The following is a 14,945-nucleotide window of genomic DNA, read 5'->3' as shown; positions in this document are numbered from 1 at the left end:
TGCAGGTCAACAGTTAACCTCTGAAAAATTGCACCGCTTTGTTGTATATTTGCGTTTTCACACAGGAAAGGCGCCTCAGTTCTCTGATTGCCCCTCGAGGCCACGCCGGGTGGAGGTCTGTAACACACACTCGCCACCTCTTGATTAACTGCAGCTTCATGGCCGCGTGCAGTGCGCTGCAGGCGGCGGTTAGCATTAGCTTCGGTTAGATCAGCAGCAGAGAGACGAAGAGATTGATGAAGGAAAGGAAGCAGAAACTGGAGCAGAGAGACATCGCAGCTCTTTGGCCTCTTTGCTGTTTCCAGATACGCCGACGAGGGAAAAGTAAAGTAGTCATGTGACTAAGACTCTTAAACCTTCACCATCATCTTTTGTTCGGCTGCTTCTACATTTCTGATCCACGCACAGATTAAAATCCTCCTGCCGTTAATCCCAGTTTCAAGACGAATTCGAGCGCCTTTAACGAGCGCCGTGCACTTAAATCATGAGCTGCTCTTACAGATGGTTTAATGAAGGATTAGTCCAATAAATCAGCCTTAACTCACGCTCTTCCTGACGACTTATCGCGCTGCATTGACTGCAGTTTGACCCGCGATGAGCTCCAGGTGTGCAGCAGGTGTGCGGAGCGTTTCTCTTTCAATATGTTTTTATAAGTTTGGTGCAAAACAATTGAACTCATCAAAAGATTTGGAATTTTAGGCACTAAATTACACATTAAAATACACACGATTATGCCAAAACCTGCAAGTTTGAGCAGATTAATAACATTAATGTGACCTTTGACCTGGTGGGACAAACGTGTGAGAGCATTTCTTCTAGTTATTACGTCCTCCTGTAGCAGGAGTAGCACGGCTGGTTGATACGCTGAGTTTCTACACAAAGCAATATCTTACTTTAAGGGGAAATTAAGAAGTTTCTTTACAAAAGTCTTTTTCACTCGGAAAAGCCGAAAGTTTCCCGTTTGAAAACGTCCAACTTCGACCTGATGACGCTACATGACATGCTAACGGCTCCCCAGAGTTACTACAGTTCATCCTGAGGTAGATGTGCATGTGCTTAGCTCATATTATGGAACTCAAAAGGTATATAAATGTAAATATCAAAAGGTTTCTTGGGACATTTCACTTGAAACCACAAACGTCAGCCTCACGGTGGCGCTACAGCGAGGAAGTCAGGGCGATAGACGTCGTCGGCAGGATTCGTCCCCTAGGGAACATGAATGAAATTTGAACTACGTGCAGTGTGTGTGTGTGTGTGTGTGTGTGTGTGTGTGTGTGTTAATGCCATTCAAGTCCGGTCCAAGTGTTGATTCGCTCTCTGGCTCACGCCCAGAGGGGAATATCTGGGCCACGAGCTGCAGAGATGCTCAGCTGTTACGCTTAAAGATTAGTGGCACATATAATGTATAAATATTACCGCATTTCCTGAGATATTATCGTCCTCGTGAGCTATTTTTTATGGCTCCAAACTGTGATTACTTCATGTGATATCAGAGTAAAAGCTGCTGGTTGTTTGTAGAGAGAGGCGTCCTCTCCTCTCCTCTTTGTTATTGTCGTCCTGTGGGGGCGGGGCCTCCCTTTTCCCAAGCGGCCAATGAGGGAGCGCTCACATCCCAGACAGCCAATAGAAGGCCCCGCCCTGCCGTCACATGACCGCGTCACAATCCCACCCCCTCTCCCATGTTGTTAATATTCAAAGGCTGCAGTCCACCGACATGAGCTCATGCCAGCACACACACACACACACACACACACACACACACACACACACACACACACACACACACACACACACGAGAACACACACACATAATGAGACATTACACACATGCGGAGAGGCGATGATCGCCGTCCTGAACGCACTGACTGCCGGCTGTAAATGGCATCGAGGAAAACGTTACACATCTTCCAGGAACATCTTGGTGTTTCTAATTGTTTGCTGGTTTTTGGTTTCTCGAGGCTTCGACACACACACACACACACACACACACACACACACACACACACACACACACACACACACACTCGAGCGCGGAGAGAGAGAAATCATTTCCAGCACCTCGGGCGACTCTGAATTGTATTTGCGTCTCATTAAATTCAAGCTGATGCTTCTTGAAAGTAGCTAATTGCACGAGAATCACACGGGCGTCCCCTTGAGCTGCCGTTGTCTCATATCTGAGTATTTCAACGTATTATTAATAATGCATCGAGAGCTTTTAATAATGGATCCAGGAGCTGGCAGCAGCGTGAGCGTATACCTTCCTCGTTTACCTCTAAAACTCACAAAATGAGCGTTTGCATGTCCTGACGTGGAAGAAGACAATAAAATGGAGAATAACCTGACAGACGACATCTGTTTTTATGAACTCTCGCACATTTATATGGACGTATATGCTCAGCACGCCCCAAACACACACACACACACACACACACACCGTCTCCTAAACGTACCCTTAGAAACACTTTGTGCATGAGGAAGTGTTTGAAACTGTGAGGTTTCAGCAAAGATCTATGTGTTTGTGAAGCAGTGAGCACAATAAATAATGTGAATAATCCCATTCTGGTGATGTTTAAAGTATCAGTTCATGACATTTTGTATTCCCGTGTGACCAGTCAAGGATTCTGCCCTTTTACGCTGATTTATTATCAATTGTCGTCTCCATTTAGGATTTTTTTTTTATATTATGGGAAACTGCGTTAAAAGTAAATTTAGCTCTGCGAGCGATGGATTCATGGTCGGCTCTGTTTTTTGGGTGAAACAGTTCAAGAGAAGAGGCTGAGTGGAAGAAGTTTCATAACAGGAGCATCATGGCTGCGTGTGTGTGTGTGTGTGTGTGTGTGTGTGTGTCCTGTAAGTACCCAGTGTGAAGTATCATCCTCCCTTTCTCTCTCTTTATCTCTCAACCAGCTGGTACTAAGCAGAGGTATTCATCCATCCCCTCCTGCCTCCTCCTTTTTTCCTCCTGCTATCCCAGCTGCTCTCTCTACCTCCCTCTCTCTCTTTCTCTGCCTCCTCCTTTCTCACCCTCCTCCTCCTCTTCCTCCTCCTCCTCCTCCTCTCTCAACCTCCTTTCCGCCGTCATTTCCCTCCCATGTCCCGGCGAGACGTCGCTGGCTGAGCGAGTGTGTGTACATAAAGGAGATGGCTCGGTGCTCAGGTGCAGGCGGCCGGCTGTGGGAACCAGTCTAGCAGGCGGCGGGACCAGTTCACCCAGGAGACACAGCGCTGCTCGGGGGCAAGGGGCTGGAGCTTGAGCCCCTTCTTGGACCTCCATCCTTGGAGCCAGACTAACTTTTTTTTAAATATATATATACACATCATCCTTAAACAAGAGGACAGTTATTCCCCTTGACTGTGGGGCTCATGAATATTTGGTTTTCCTTCTAACTGGCACTTGTTTTGCACTTTGCGCCCCGAGAAGTGGAAGCAGGGAGGCGGGAGGAGGATGTTGTGTCTCTGCCCTGCTTCCAACTGGACCTTTGCATCTGCACAGTGCTGCTGAGGAGAGGAGGAGAGGGAACAAAAGACTTGAAATCTCCTCTCACACACACACACCTGTGAGGGCTTCACTCTCCTGACAGAAAGGATACAGGAGGGAGGAAAAAGACAATTAGGAGCTGAGAAAGGAAAGGGCTAAAGAGCAGACTTTTGCCCCCCCCCCCCTCTGTCGCTCTTCCCACCTGTGAGGATTAATTGGACCGGAGCAGCATGGCGCACGCCGCCTCGCAGCTGAAGAAAAGGGCGGATGAGAACATCAACGCAGTGGAGGATGAGAAGGAGAAGAAGAAGGCGGCGAGGAAGCGTTCCCGCGAATTGAAGAAAAAGGTAGAGGAGGGAAGGAAGGAAGGGAGAAAGTAGAGGAGGAAAGGGAGCTGAGGTGGTGGTGGTGGGGGGGGGGGGGGTGCTTGAGATGTGTCGGTCTAGTGGAGTCTCTTTTGTCATGATGCAGCGTCCTTACACACACACATTCATGCACTTGCACTCCCAGTGCGATAAGAGAGAGGGGGGTCCCACTGGGAATACTGGGAGGGCGAGGGGGGGGTGAAAGAGACGGAGAAAGATGGATGAGTAGAGCTCCCCGGACGGGGAAGAAAAGAAAAGAGGAGAGGATTAAGCTATGGAGGGCAGATTGGTATTTTGGGCAGCGGCGTTGCTATTAATATGTGAAAGGGACAGTTCACTTGTTACAAAATATTTCCACCAGGCAACAATCATCTCTCTCGTACACACAATTTTTGCACAAAAAAAACTCCTTAAAAAAACTCCTTACATGTTCAGGTTTATCCCACTTTGATAGGACGCTTGTGTGTGTGTGTGTGTGTGTGTGTGTGTGTGTGACTTGTCCTCAGTCACCCCCCCTCCTCCTCCGTCTCCTTCCTCCTCCTCCTGTTTCCATGTTAACTTGTCCACTCACTTTAAAATCCCACCTGTTTCATCTGCCGCTGCTGATTCATCAGAACGTCTGTTTTCTGGATATTTTAAATGTGAAATGTAAAAAAAAAAAAAAACGGAGAACCTGCAAAAAAAACAAAAAACAACCTCAGCAGCAGTCACACCCTGCGGTTTGAGTGGGTTGAGTGTGTGTGTGTGTGTGTGCGTGTGTGCACATGCGTCATTTTGCAGGGACGAAGTTGAGACGCACACACACACACACACACACACACACACACACACACACACACACACACACACGAACACATCGATAATCGCTCTCGGTGCAGAGACGATGTCGGCGTTTGAATAACTTTGTTGACCTGCGTGTGATTGTTTGAGCCGCTGGGATCGAGCCTGTGGTCAAACATAACTCACCCGAGTGTGTACAAGCTGAGATTTAGCTGTGTGTGTGTGTGTGTGCGTGTGTGTGTAGGTGTGTGCGTGTGTGTGTGCTGACTAGCCCGAGGCCATTATTAGTCTGGGGTTAGCCACCTGTCACAAAGAGTCAATACCAGTGACCTCATTAGCGTCAAGGTCAACAGGAAGTAGAAAACAAGCATTTTATGAACGCTAATTTTGCATAAAAGTGCGATGGAGGCTTGAAGTCGTGAGTACAGGAGCCCTGAAGGGACAATACTTTGCGTTTCTACGTTACTTAAAGGCCACTAGATGCCACTAAATCCTACGCACTGGTCCTTTAAACGTCCACTAAAGAGACAAAAACGTTCAACATATATGGAGAGACTTCTTCAAATGAATACAGCCAACATCAGTTTCTTTTAACCAGGATTGTTCCATAACCAAGTGGCTGCTAATGAAACCACGATAACAAACGTCCCCTGAACCTTAATAACCTCACATCAAGTCATTTATGTTCCTCAACCTGAGCAAACCAAAACCATAGCGGCGTCAGATCAGAAAACATTAAGATTATTGCGTTTTTCTAGGTCTAATTTAGCTCTTTATCTTCCCTTGAGTGCTTCAAATGAAACAATAAAATAGATCAGCTTGTTGATAGCCTCTCAGAAGCTTTACCAATGTCATGTTGCGTCAGCCTTCGCTAACGATATGAGTCATAAATAGTCGGGGAAAACCGCCGGTGACCAATTCTCCAGCGAGAAAAGTCTCCATCGTCAGTGTTTTTCCTAACTGTAGACTAAACACGACTCAGTGGCTCCTGAATTTTTCTCCGAAAACGATGATGGATTTGTAATTAATCCCGTTCGCGTGTCGGCCACGGTTTCCACCAGAAAGAGTAAATTACATTACACAGAGTTCTTGACACCGGCATCGATGCTGAAAAGCATCGGGGCGGATCGATCCTCTCCAGCGCGTCGGATGTGTCACAGATCTACTGCCAGATGACGTCATCGCATCAAAAACACTCAGAGGGATTCGAGGCCGGACTCTTTCTGACATTTCATGAAGCAGAATAGCATGAAAGGAGGAGGCAGGTTCGACCTTGAAGCTGAAACTTGAGCCTGTGTGATCACACACTTATGCTTTAGTAAGGCAACAGGTGAGGGAAACGTGTTGCCGTAGCATTGCGTGTGTGTGTGTGTGTGTGTGTGTGTGTAGGGTGACATTAGTGTTGGGGAGGATATCAGCTTTCCTGAGCTCACTCAAGGTAAATCCATAACACTCTGCCAGGAGCCGTTACTTGGCATCACGGAGCAGAAAATAATCCTCTCCCTCTTTGGATCACACCACTTCAATTAGACGTCCTTTATTTTATTTTTCCTCTCTTCTCCGTCTCTCTCGTCGCTCACTGTGACTTGGCGTTTTGTCTCCCCGTCACGTTGATTTATTAAATTATGTACTTTCATTGTCTTACTCATTCTCTCTTTGTATTTAAGGGACAATCATTTGTGGAAACACACATATTTATTTTCTTTAAAAGAGTCACGTGAGAAGATCAAATATCCTGTGAGTCGGGACGTGTTAGCTTAGTTTAGCTTAGCGACTTAAATCAGGTGGAAACAGCTTCCCAAGGTCTAATATTTTAATAATATGTCCTCCAGTACTTCTAAATGTATCCTAATATTGTGATATATTAGTTTTTTTTCGCCTACACATGAACAGAAATGTTTTAGTAGGTCCATGAGAATGTAAGTTGAGCGGTGGGTTAGCGAGCACTGCGACTAGCGCGCTAATCTGCTAGCTTGTTCACTTCTGCGAGCGTGCCCGGGCTCCCGCTCTATTTTTAATGAAGGAATAGTTTGACACTTTACCAAATATTAACTCTCGCTGAGGTCCAGTAGATGAGAAGATGTTTACCACCCTCATGTCTGAGCTATGTTTAGCACAGACAATAGTTTACTTTACACAAGCTAACTAAGTCATATTTTGTTTAGTTTAGGTACAAAAAATATATTCAGCACTTCCTGAAATATCCTCCCTTCCATTGTCAGCCTCCCTTTTATCCGACCTCGCTTTAGTGAAGTATTCCAGGCCGACGGTATGCATCCAGTGGGCGGTATGCTGTGTTTTATGCTTCTTACTGGAAGCTGAAAAACAATAGCGATGCATTACGAGCAGCACTGAGGCCAACGCAGCGTGCAGCCATTAAAGCTGCAAAGATGCCATGCAGCAAGCAAACATGTATAATTGAACTACGAGCTGTGCTGCGGCGGGTTTCTTTTCAAGCTGCAACGGCTGAACAAGTTGTGTCTCTTGCAGCGTTGCTGTCAGGATTATTTGACCGGTGAACTCTCTATTGGTGTGTCGATCGACCGAATCATTAGGAGCTTAAGCCCCACGTCACGGCCTCTAATACGCATGTTGGGGCATTCGGCTTCTCTGCTTTTGTCCGAAGCATCTGTATAAAAACTGCATGAAACCAATATTGATATTCGTGCAAAAAGCCATCTGTGTGTTGACCTTTTTACGGCGGTAGAAGAGTGCAATATTTCTCCCAGCGGGGACTGAAAATTGGCACCGGGAAGAACGTCAGAGTGTGTAACCAAATGAGCTCCGAGGCAGCAGAGTGTAATGAAAAAAAACAACATGATTGTTGGCAAAAATGTCCCTTCCTCCAGCGAGTTTCCTGTCTCGTGCTTCTAGTGATGGTGTGAGCGGACACTGGGTTCACTGGGAAAGATGTATGCAGATTGTGGAAGAAAGAAAGGAAGAAAAAGTACATAAAACGGAGGTTAAAGTCTCAATTGCACAACTTTAGTGCAAAATATAATGAAAGTATTGCATTATTTATTCATTTGCAGCATTAGAAACCGGGTATATGTGGCCACAAACCCGGGGAATAATGTTGTATCACAGCTTTTCTGCATCAGATACACACAAATATTGGAACAACGCTCATAAATCTATTAACAGCGAGACGCTAGACTCTTAAACTCTGAGCGCAATTTCATTGTTTCCACTCAAATAGTCGTCATAAATCAGTCATAACTGCAAGTTTCAGAGTTTCCACTTTCAGGAAGAATTGCAATTTCAACCGAAATGAGAAAAACAGAGTTAAAAAAAGATGTTTGAGAAGATGAAGATTAGATTTTGTCCTGCTTCAGCGTTTCTTTGGGTGGGGGGAGACTTCCAGCTGGGATCGCACAAAGAGATGACTGGATGTCTTTTATCTTGAAGTGAGCGGAGTCGTGGGGGCGGAGGGATACGCCGCTTCTTCTGAGGGGTTATTTTTGGGAAGGACTCGATTCTGCACCCCTCTTCTCCCCCTTTATCTCCATCCCCATCCTATCTCTCTTCATCTGTCGCTCTCTCAATGCCTCCCTCCTTCCCTCCCTCCTTCCCTCCTTCCCTCCCTCCCTCCCTCCCTCTCTGCATCTCCGTCAGCTGGCAGAAGGTTGCATTGTTCAGCCACACTTCTGCTTCTGGGACTGGGGGGGAGGAAGCAGCGTACAACACACACACACACACACACACACACACACACACACACACACACACACACACACACACACACAGGTCCCTTGTGACCGTGGCATTGTACCACTTTAATCCCCGGACACTTATTTAAGCCAAGATTCATATTTGGAGCTCGCTGCTCTACATCTCTTTGTTCCACCCGATCGTTTCAATATTCAAGCCTTTACATTTATTTTCTATTTCATTTCTGTCGTTTCTGTACAAAAGACAAAGACGTTTTCATTTTTACACAGAATGCAGAAGTTTGTGTGACGCTGTTAAGAGAGAAAATATCGTCTGTTCGCAGAAAATAGCAGAAAAAATTGAATCACTCCACTTTTTTGGAGGGGAAAACTATATATTTACATTAAAAAGCAGTCGAGAAATTGGTTTGTTTTGAGCTTGAAATCATACGAAACGATATTATAATACTATGTTCTTGTTGCTGTACTGTAGTTTCTGCATCGATAAAGCAAGTTAGTGCAAGTATTAATAAAGTTAAGTCAATAATTCAGATCATTTCTTTGGGATAATTGACTTTCAATCTTTTTCAGACTCAATTATTCTATTATTATACAGATTTTTCAGGCAAAACTACCAACAAATTAATGAATTGAAGCTTCTAAAATGCTTTCTTTTATCTTCCACTTTTATATTAGTGGCAGATTCATTGATGATCTAAATAATGAATAAAGGATGCAATAATCAAAGATTTAGACCCAGAGTGTCTTGATGTGAGTTTAAATGGCCGTCGGCATTGTGTTAATGTTTGTCGTGCAAAAACAGGCGTTTGTGTCGAGTGCAGCTGAACTTTTATCGCCTCGTCTGTTTGTTTGAGGCCGACAGAAGCATCCTGACACATACGAGATAATTTGAGTAATGACGTCCATCAAAGATCAATAAAACTAAGTCCTGAATCCCTCCGTCATCCGCCCCGATGTTGCAGAGACCGACCGAGAAACTTATTTTCATGCGTCATGAGTCATTTTTCTAGTTTTTAAAGGAACACGCGCGACGCATTCCTCAAGACGCCGACGAAGACGACGAAGAGGGGAGAGCCTTTATGAATTATACAGCGACTCCATTACGGAGCGGAGGAGGAGGAACAGGAGAATGGAGAGGAGATGAAGATGTGAAAGGAGAGGAAGGAGACATGCGAAGAAGGAGAGAGGGAAGAGGAAGAGGAAGGCCGTGGTGTTTTATGCCACCCTCGCGGCTCCAGCGCTCGGCTGTAACTCTGCCGTGGAGGGGGTTGCTGGGCCAGTCGATTGGTGCAGAGCCTGCCGAGCGTCGTGATTGGTAGATGGGGGAGGATGAAGAGGAGGAGGAGGAGGAGGGTGAATTTGGGAGGGATGGATGGAGGGGGGGGGGGGGATAACACACATCCCCAACATACTGCAAAGAAGAGATAGTGGAGAGAGCGGAGAAGATGAAATCACATTAAATTGAAGGGGAATTAGAGAAAGCGAGTACGGGAGTGATGAGGAGGAGGGAGAGGAAGAGGAGGAGGGTGACTGATAAAGAGGCAGAAATTGGACGGAGAAGATGAGGATGTTGTTCTTTCACCCTCCTCTGCTCTTCCTCCCTGCAGCTCTCGCTTGTCTCTGAAGTTGGAGACGGACAGGAGGAACTGGGCTGGTCCTTTCATTAACACACACACACACACACACACACACACACACACACACACACACTTAAACCCGTATTCATTTCACTGAACACTGTTTTTTTCCTCCTCTTGTACAGGCAGATTAGTGTTCAGCAAAGTATATTAAATTATCTGAAACGAGACACCTTGTTTGTGCAACTTCAGAGTCAAATTAACTAATTATATATATATAATTATATATATTTTGCATTGTATTTCTTTGTTAAGTCCCGCCTCTGCTTCCCGAGACCCCGGTGCAATCGTTTCATCATCTTCAGGCTGCTTTCAGAGGCCGAACGTTGTGTAACAGAGATACTCGTTGTACCCGGAGACGTCGGAAAGGAAGCGTACGTTTAACAAAACGTTAAAAGTCTGTGCAGCGAAACATTAGCAGAGTGAGTTAGCGCATCATCAACGACCGAAACAGTGAATAATAAACCTAGACAGATGTCGTTCCTTCATGTCATTGCCGTCTGTCTCGATGTGTTGCTTCACTTCAGCTTCTATCTACGAAGCCGCGCGACGTCCTGATGAAACGCACGTCTGTCTGCATCGCTATGAAACTGCTTTTTTGGTTTTTGTGATGATATTTATTCAGGGATGTGCAGATCGTGACAGCGTGGTCTCCCTGGTAACGCCGCTTTGACAGCTTCACGGTCGAGAAGTGAGGTGGGGGGGCGGGGCTTAACCCTGGATTATCTGTCAGCGTGCAGTGTCTTATGTGTGTGTTTTTAAGGAAACATCGGGTCATAATGTGTAACAGCAGATGGTGGAAATGAGCAGCACATATATGGTTTAATGTTTAATGTGTGTCTCAGTGGGTGAGGAGGTGATGCATCGCACACACGAGTCACGACCGCGAGTGTTTGTGTTTGTGCAAGAGAGTTAAAAGAAGAAGAAGAGATTCTTCTCGACTGTCTTCTCAGCGAGGTAGAGGACATGTTGAAGGTGAGCAGCAGCGAGGAGACAAGACAGACAGTTTACTGGAGTATCTCACACATCCGTTCATGTGTGACACAAGAGAGAAGGCCGAGCTCGTCCTGTGTGATGATATCAGGCTCGTTTACTTTAAATACCGTCGGGATTATTAATGAGACCGACCAGCTTTGACCATGTTGACTTAATGTCTTTTAGCTTAACCGTTTGTATGTAGAAGAGGAGGGGGGGGGGGCTGGAGATGCCGGTCCAGCCAGATTGTTTGAAAGACTTTTGACGATGTAATCCAGCCCTGCGACACTAATCTTTATTGATCACGCAACCCGGGACTGAAATGCTCAAACTGAACGTGAGCATGCTAGTTCTTCAGTTATACGTCAGCAACAGTGACAAGAAGATAAGCAGCCCGTGTCCTTCTCAGCAAGGTTTTCTTCCAGAGCCCAGACGCTCTGGTTTCTCTACGCGAGAACAGAAGGATGTTAAAGTAGAGACCAGAGACCACGAGAGTCAGCAGAGAGAGGAAACCGCCACGCTGACGTCGGACGCACGACTAAAGTGCTCCATCGATTTCCTTAATTGCCTTCGGACTCTCTGAGCTGCAGAGTTAAAGGCCGACGCTCGCACAGAACTTCTCTTCTTCTTCTTCTTCTTCTTCTTCTTCTTCTTCTTCTTCTTCTTCTTCCTCATCTGGCTGCGTGTCTAATGGAAACCCGAGCCAGCGAGAGACAATCACATGTTTAGTGTCGCGAACAGAAGGGAAAGAAAAGCTTCATCTTTCCACAGAAGGTCAGATGTTCAGAGATCCCTGATCCCCAGAGGATGAACCCTTATGACTTCACTTACCAGCGCCACCGTGAGGTCGACAACTTTCACTCCTATATCTCAACAACTATTAGACGGATCGCCGTGAACCTTTGGTCCGGTCGCTCATCGTCTCCAGAGGATGAACTGAACTACATGCTGCTCGTTCTCGGCCCTTTAACCGCTAAAAATGTGCATTTCTTTTTTTAATTAAACGACAGATATACGACGTTTCCTCTGTCTTCAACGCAGCCGAAGCCGCACGTCTTGTTTCAGATACGTTGACTTTTCCTCGCTTGTCGCTTATTTAAATTTTTTTGCCACTTCTCTTTGCTATTTGAGGCGAAGCAGACGTTGCAGCGGGGCTTCGTTGTGCGTGCCGCGCATCGTCGGGGGCAGTTGGGTCGCCCTCGTGGGCCGGGTGTCAATTTATTCATGAGCGGCGCTCCGCCGCCTCTGTCAGAAGACATTAGCCGAGCGGCGCTACGGCAGCTTGCTTCCTTTCTTACTTGTTTCATGTGACGTTGTGTTGTGAGCCCACGCAGCTGAGATGAGAGTGTGTGTCTGTGTGTGTGTGTGAGTGTAGCCGAGGAGGATCGATGTCTGTCTTTTGGGTGTTTCTGTCTGACTTCCCCCCCCTCTGGCCTGGCGTAGTGTGTCTATACCTCAACAACACACCATGCGTAGTCGTGCACACGGCCCTCAACATCCAGCAGCACGGTGACATCATCTGCTGTCAACCAATGAGAGGAGAGCGTTGCACATCTGTACGAGGAGACCCGGCGAGGGTCCGGTCCTGCCGCTTGACAGTGAGGACGAGTTGGAGGGAGGGTTTGCTTGCAGTCTGGAGTCAAAACAGCTTTAAAAAAAAAAAGAAACCAACAATACATTTGTGTTTTAATCTGCAGTATGAAAGATTGCAGATTTGCAGTCGGATGACATGCAGCCGCAGTGAAGAAAGTGACAGTAAAAGAGCAGGAAAGAGCAGCTGAGGAGTTTGTGTTCGCCAGGTCTTTTTTTAATCCTCCTCTCATGTGCTGTGAGAGCACTGAGACTGCAGTAGCTGAGCGGCCAATCAGATCGCAGCACCAGTCAGGGGCAGGACAACACACAGAGACAGACACACACACACACACTCAGACTCACACACACAATCACGCCCTCATCTGCGTATTCTGTTGATTAAATAATACATGCAATGACATATGATGCGTTCCTTTTCCTGAGAGGCAACGCTTCTGTTTTCATGTTGCCAATTATTGATATGCAAATTGATTGATTCTGCATTTAAAATGAGTTTTGTCTACTTTTATCACTTTTCTTTGAGAGACACCGGCACAAACAGTTATTGTTTACATGCATTAAAGACAGTCGTCACACTTCACTGCTGCAGTCTGGTGCAGCAACACGAGTGACCACCAGGGGCCGATAGAGGACCTGGACATTATGGATGAGCTGTGTGTGTGTGCTTTAGTTGTGTCCATCACACACACACACACATATTATGGAGTATATAGTCACAGAATATTCCAACTAATTAAACAATTAGCTTTAGAATAAATACTTTTTATATTTCTTTTAAGAGACCAAACTGTTAGATGATTGACGGATAATTAATTGCTTCCAGCATCTCAAATATGATGATTTACTGAAATACATCTTATCTCATCCTGCAGGTTCTGTGCAAAACCAACAAGCAGCTCATTTAAACTAGAGCCCATGACCTGATCAGTAGTTATTGATCAGTGATGGAAGGTTTCCTCGTTAAAGTATTAAATATTGTCATGTTTTTGATTCGTTAAAGCCACAAAACAACTTGTATGTGATGATCCCGTCTCTCATCTCAAGAATCAGAACAAACATATTTCAGTTAGTATAAAAAAGCTGGATTTTTTATATATTTATTAAACTTTACAGTCCACAAATGTGTAATTTGACTGTTTTTATGTCCAATTTTTAAATATGTATTTACAGAATAAATTATGCATGTTTGCAAATCACTCAATTTTCGTACGCAACAGAAAAAAACAAGAAAAAAAACATGTTTGTGCACACTTGTGAGTTACAAATATTATAATATGAATAATACGAAACATGTTGAAGTTTAATACTCGACTCCACAGACCGAAATATCTTCACCATCTTCCTCTCACTGGTTAAAATAAAGGTGCATTTGGACGTCAGTGATGGTTTTATGATGTAGTCGTATAATGTTTTGATCGTCCAGTGAACTCAGTGCGGCGCTCTGCCGATTGAGGAGCCCCAGTTGCCATGGCAACCCCTCCTTCACAGATGTCATGAAAAAAAATAAAAAACCCCCACAAAGACGCATCAGGATCATCAAAAACCGCCGCGTGACGTGCCGTCGACGCCGCCGCCGGGACCGAGAAAAAAAATAATTCCCTCTTTTTCTTTTCACGCCGACCGACCGACCGACGTTAACGTGGCGTGAAGCGTCCGACAGGAAGCGGCGTTCCCGTCAATCTGGAATAACTCAGCTGCGTGTGCGACGCGTCAGGGAAACAAGGCTGAGGCTCTCGACAGCGCTGAAGTTGACCCAGTTCCATTTTCATGCAATCTGATCTTCATTATCCTGTCATCAAGCCCTTTGAAAGGGTCCCGCTGTAGCAGGGGATGGAGCTGTAGACCTCCTGGCATAGAAGCTCAGTCTTCTACTGGAAAGACCCAGAAACATTGATTAATACGGCCGTAGAACAGGAAGTGGGATCATAATAAAGCAGAACAAACGTCCAGCCTGCTGAAGCAACAGGGAGCAGGAACAACAACAATGGGTGTCGACCTTTGACCCTCAGATGCTGCTTCGTGGCCCAGCGGTCAGCAGGTGTCTCGTCTTTTTTTATCCACCTATTGAGCGAGTCAACGCTGTTGTGTTGTCTGTCCAAAACGACAGACAACACATTTCCACCGCCAGCAGAAACAAACCGCATAAAAGAGACGAGTGGAGGAGACGCAAAGCCAACGGCAAATTACATCAAACTGTGAATTAGTGTCACGCTGTAACAGGACGATCAGTGAGCAAATAATCTAGTTTGAAGTCTCCGTAGCTCGCGTCAAGAAAAAAACATGTTTTCTTAAACCTTAACATGGTTCATGGATAAATACACGGACTGCATGCAGGTTTGATAACATGGCTGACTTCATGAATGAGGAGTGTGTGTGTGTGAGGAGTGTCTAGTGTGAGGTGTGTGTGTGTGAGTAGTGTGAGGAGTCTGTAGTGTGAGGTGTGTGT

The 14,945-nt window shown here is 45.7% G+C and overlaps 1 protein-coding gene across 5 annotated transcripts in view; it reads left to right on the top strand.

Annotated features, from left to right (window-relative positions):
- Positions 1-2,879: 2,879 nt before the first annotated feature.
- Positions 2,880-14,945, top strand: part of LOC137789893 (ankyrin-3-like) — an 85,271-nt gene continuing 73,205 nt past the window's right edge. For 3 of the 5 annotated variants that reach the window (XM_068583754.1, XM_068583752.1, XM_068583757.1), the window contains exon 1: positions 2,882-3,825. In XM_068583754.1, coding sequence (XP_068439855.1) covers positions 3,709-3,825 — 117 coding nt within the window. In that variant the 5' untranslated portion in view covers positions 2,882-3,708. Of the gene's footprint in view, positions 3,826-14,945 lie in introns of all 5 variants that reach the window. The other 2 variants (XM_068583756.1, XM_068583755.1) reach the window with 2 other exon arrangements.

This window comes from Clinocottus analis, unplaced genomic scaffold (genome assembly GCF_023055335.1).
Source record: "Clinocottus analis isolate CAN_PGR_092001 unplaced genomic scaffold, fCliAna1.0.p SCAF_19, whole genome shotgun sequence".
In the NCBI taxonomy this organism is placed as follows: Eukaryota; Metazoa; Chordata; class Actinopteri; order Perciformes; family Cottidae; genus Clinocottus; species Clinocottus analis.
Note: the sequence above shows the minus strand (reverse complement) of the source record. Positions and strands in the feature narration are given on the sequence as shown.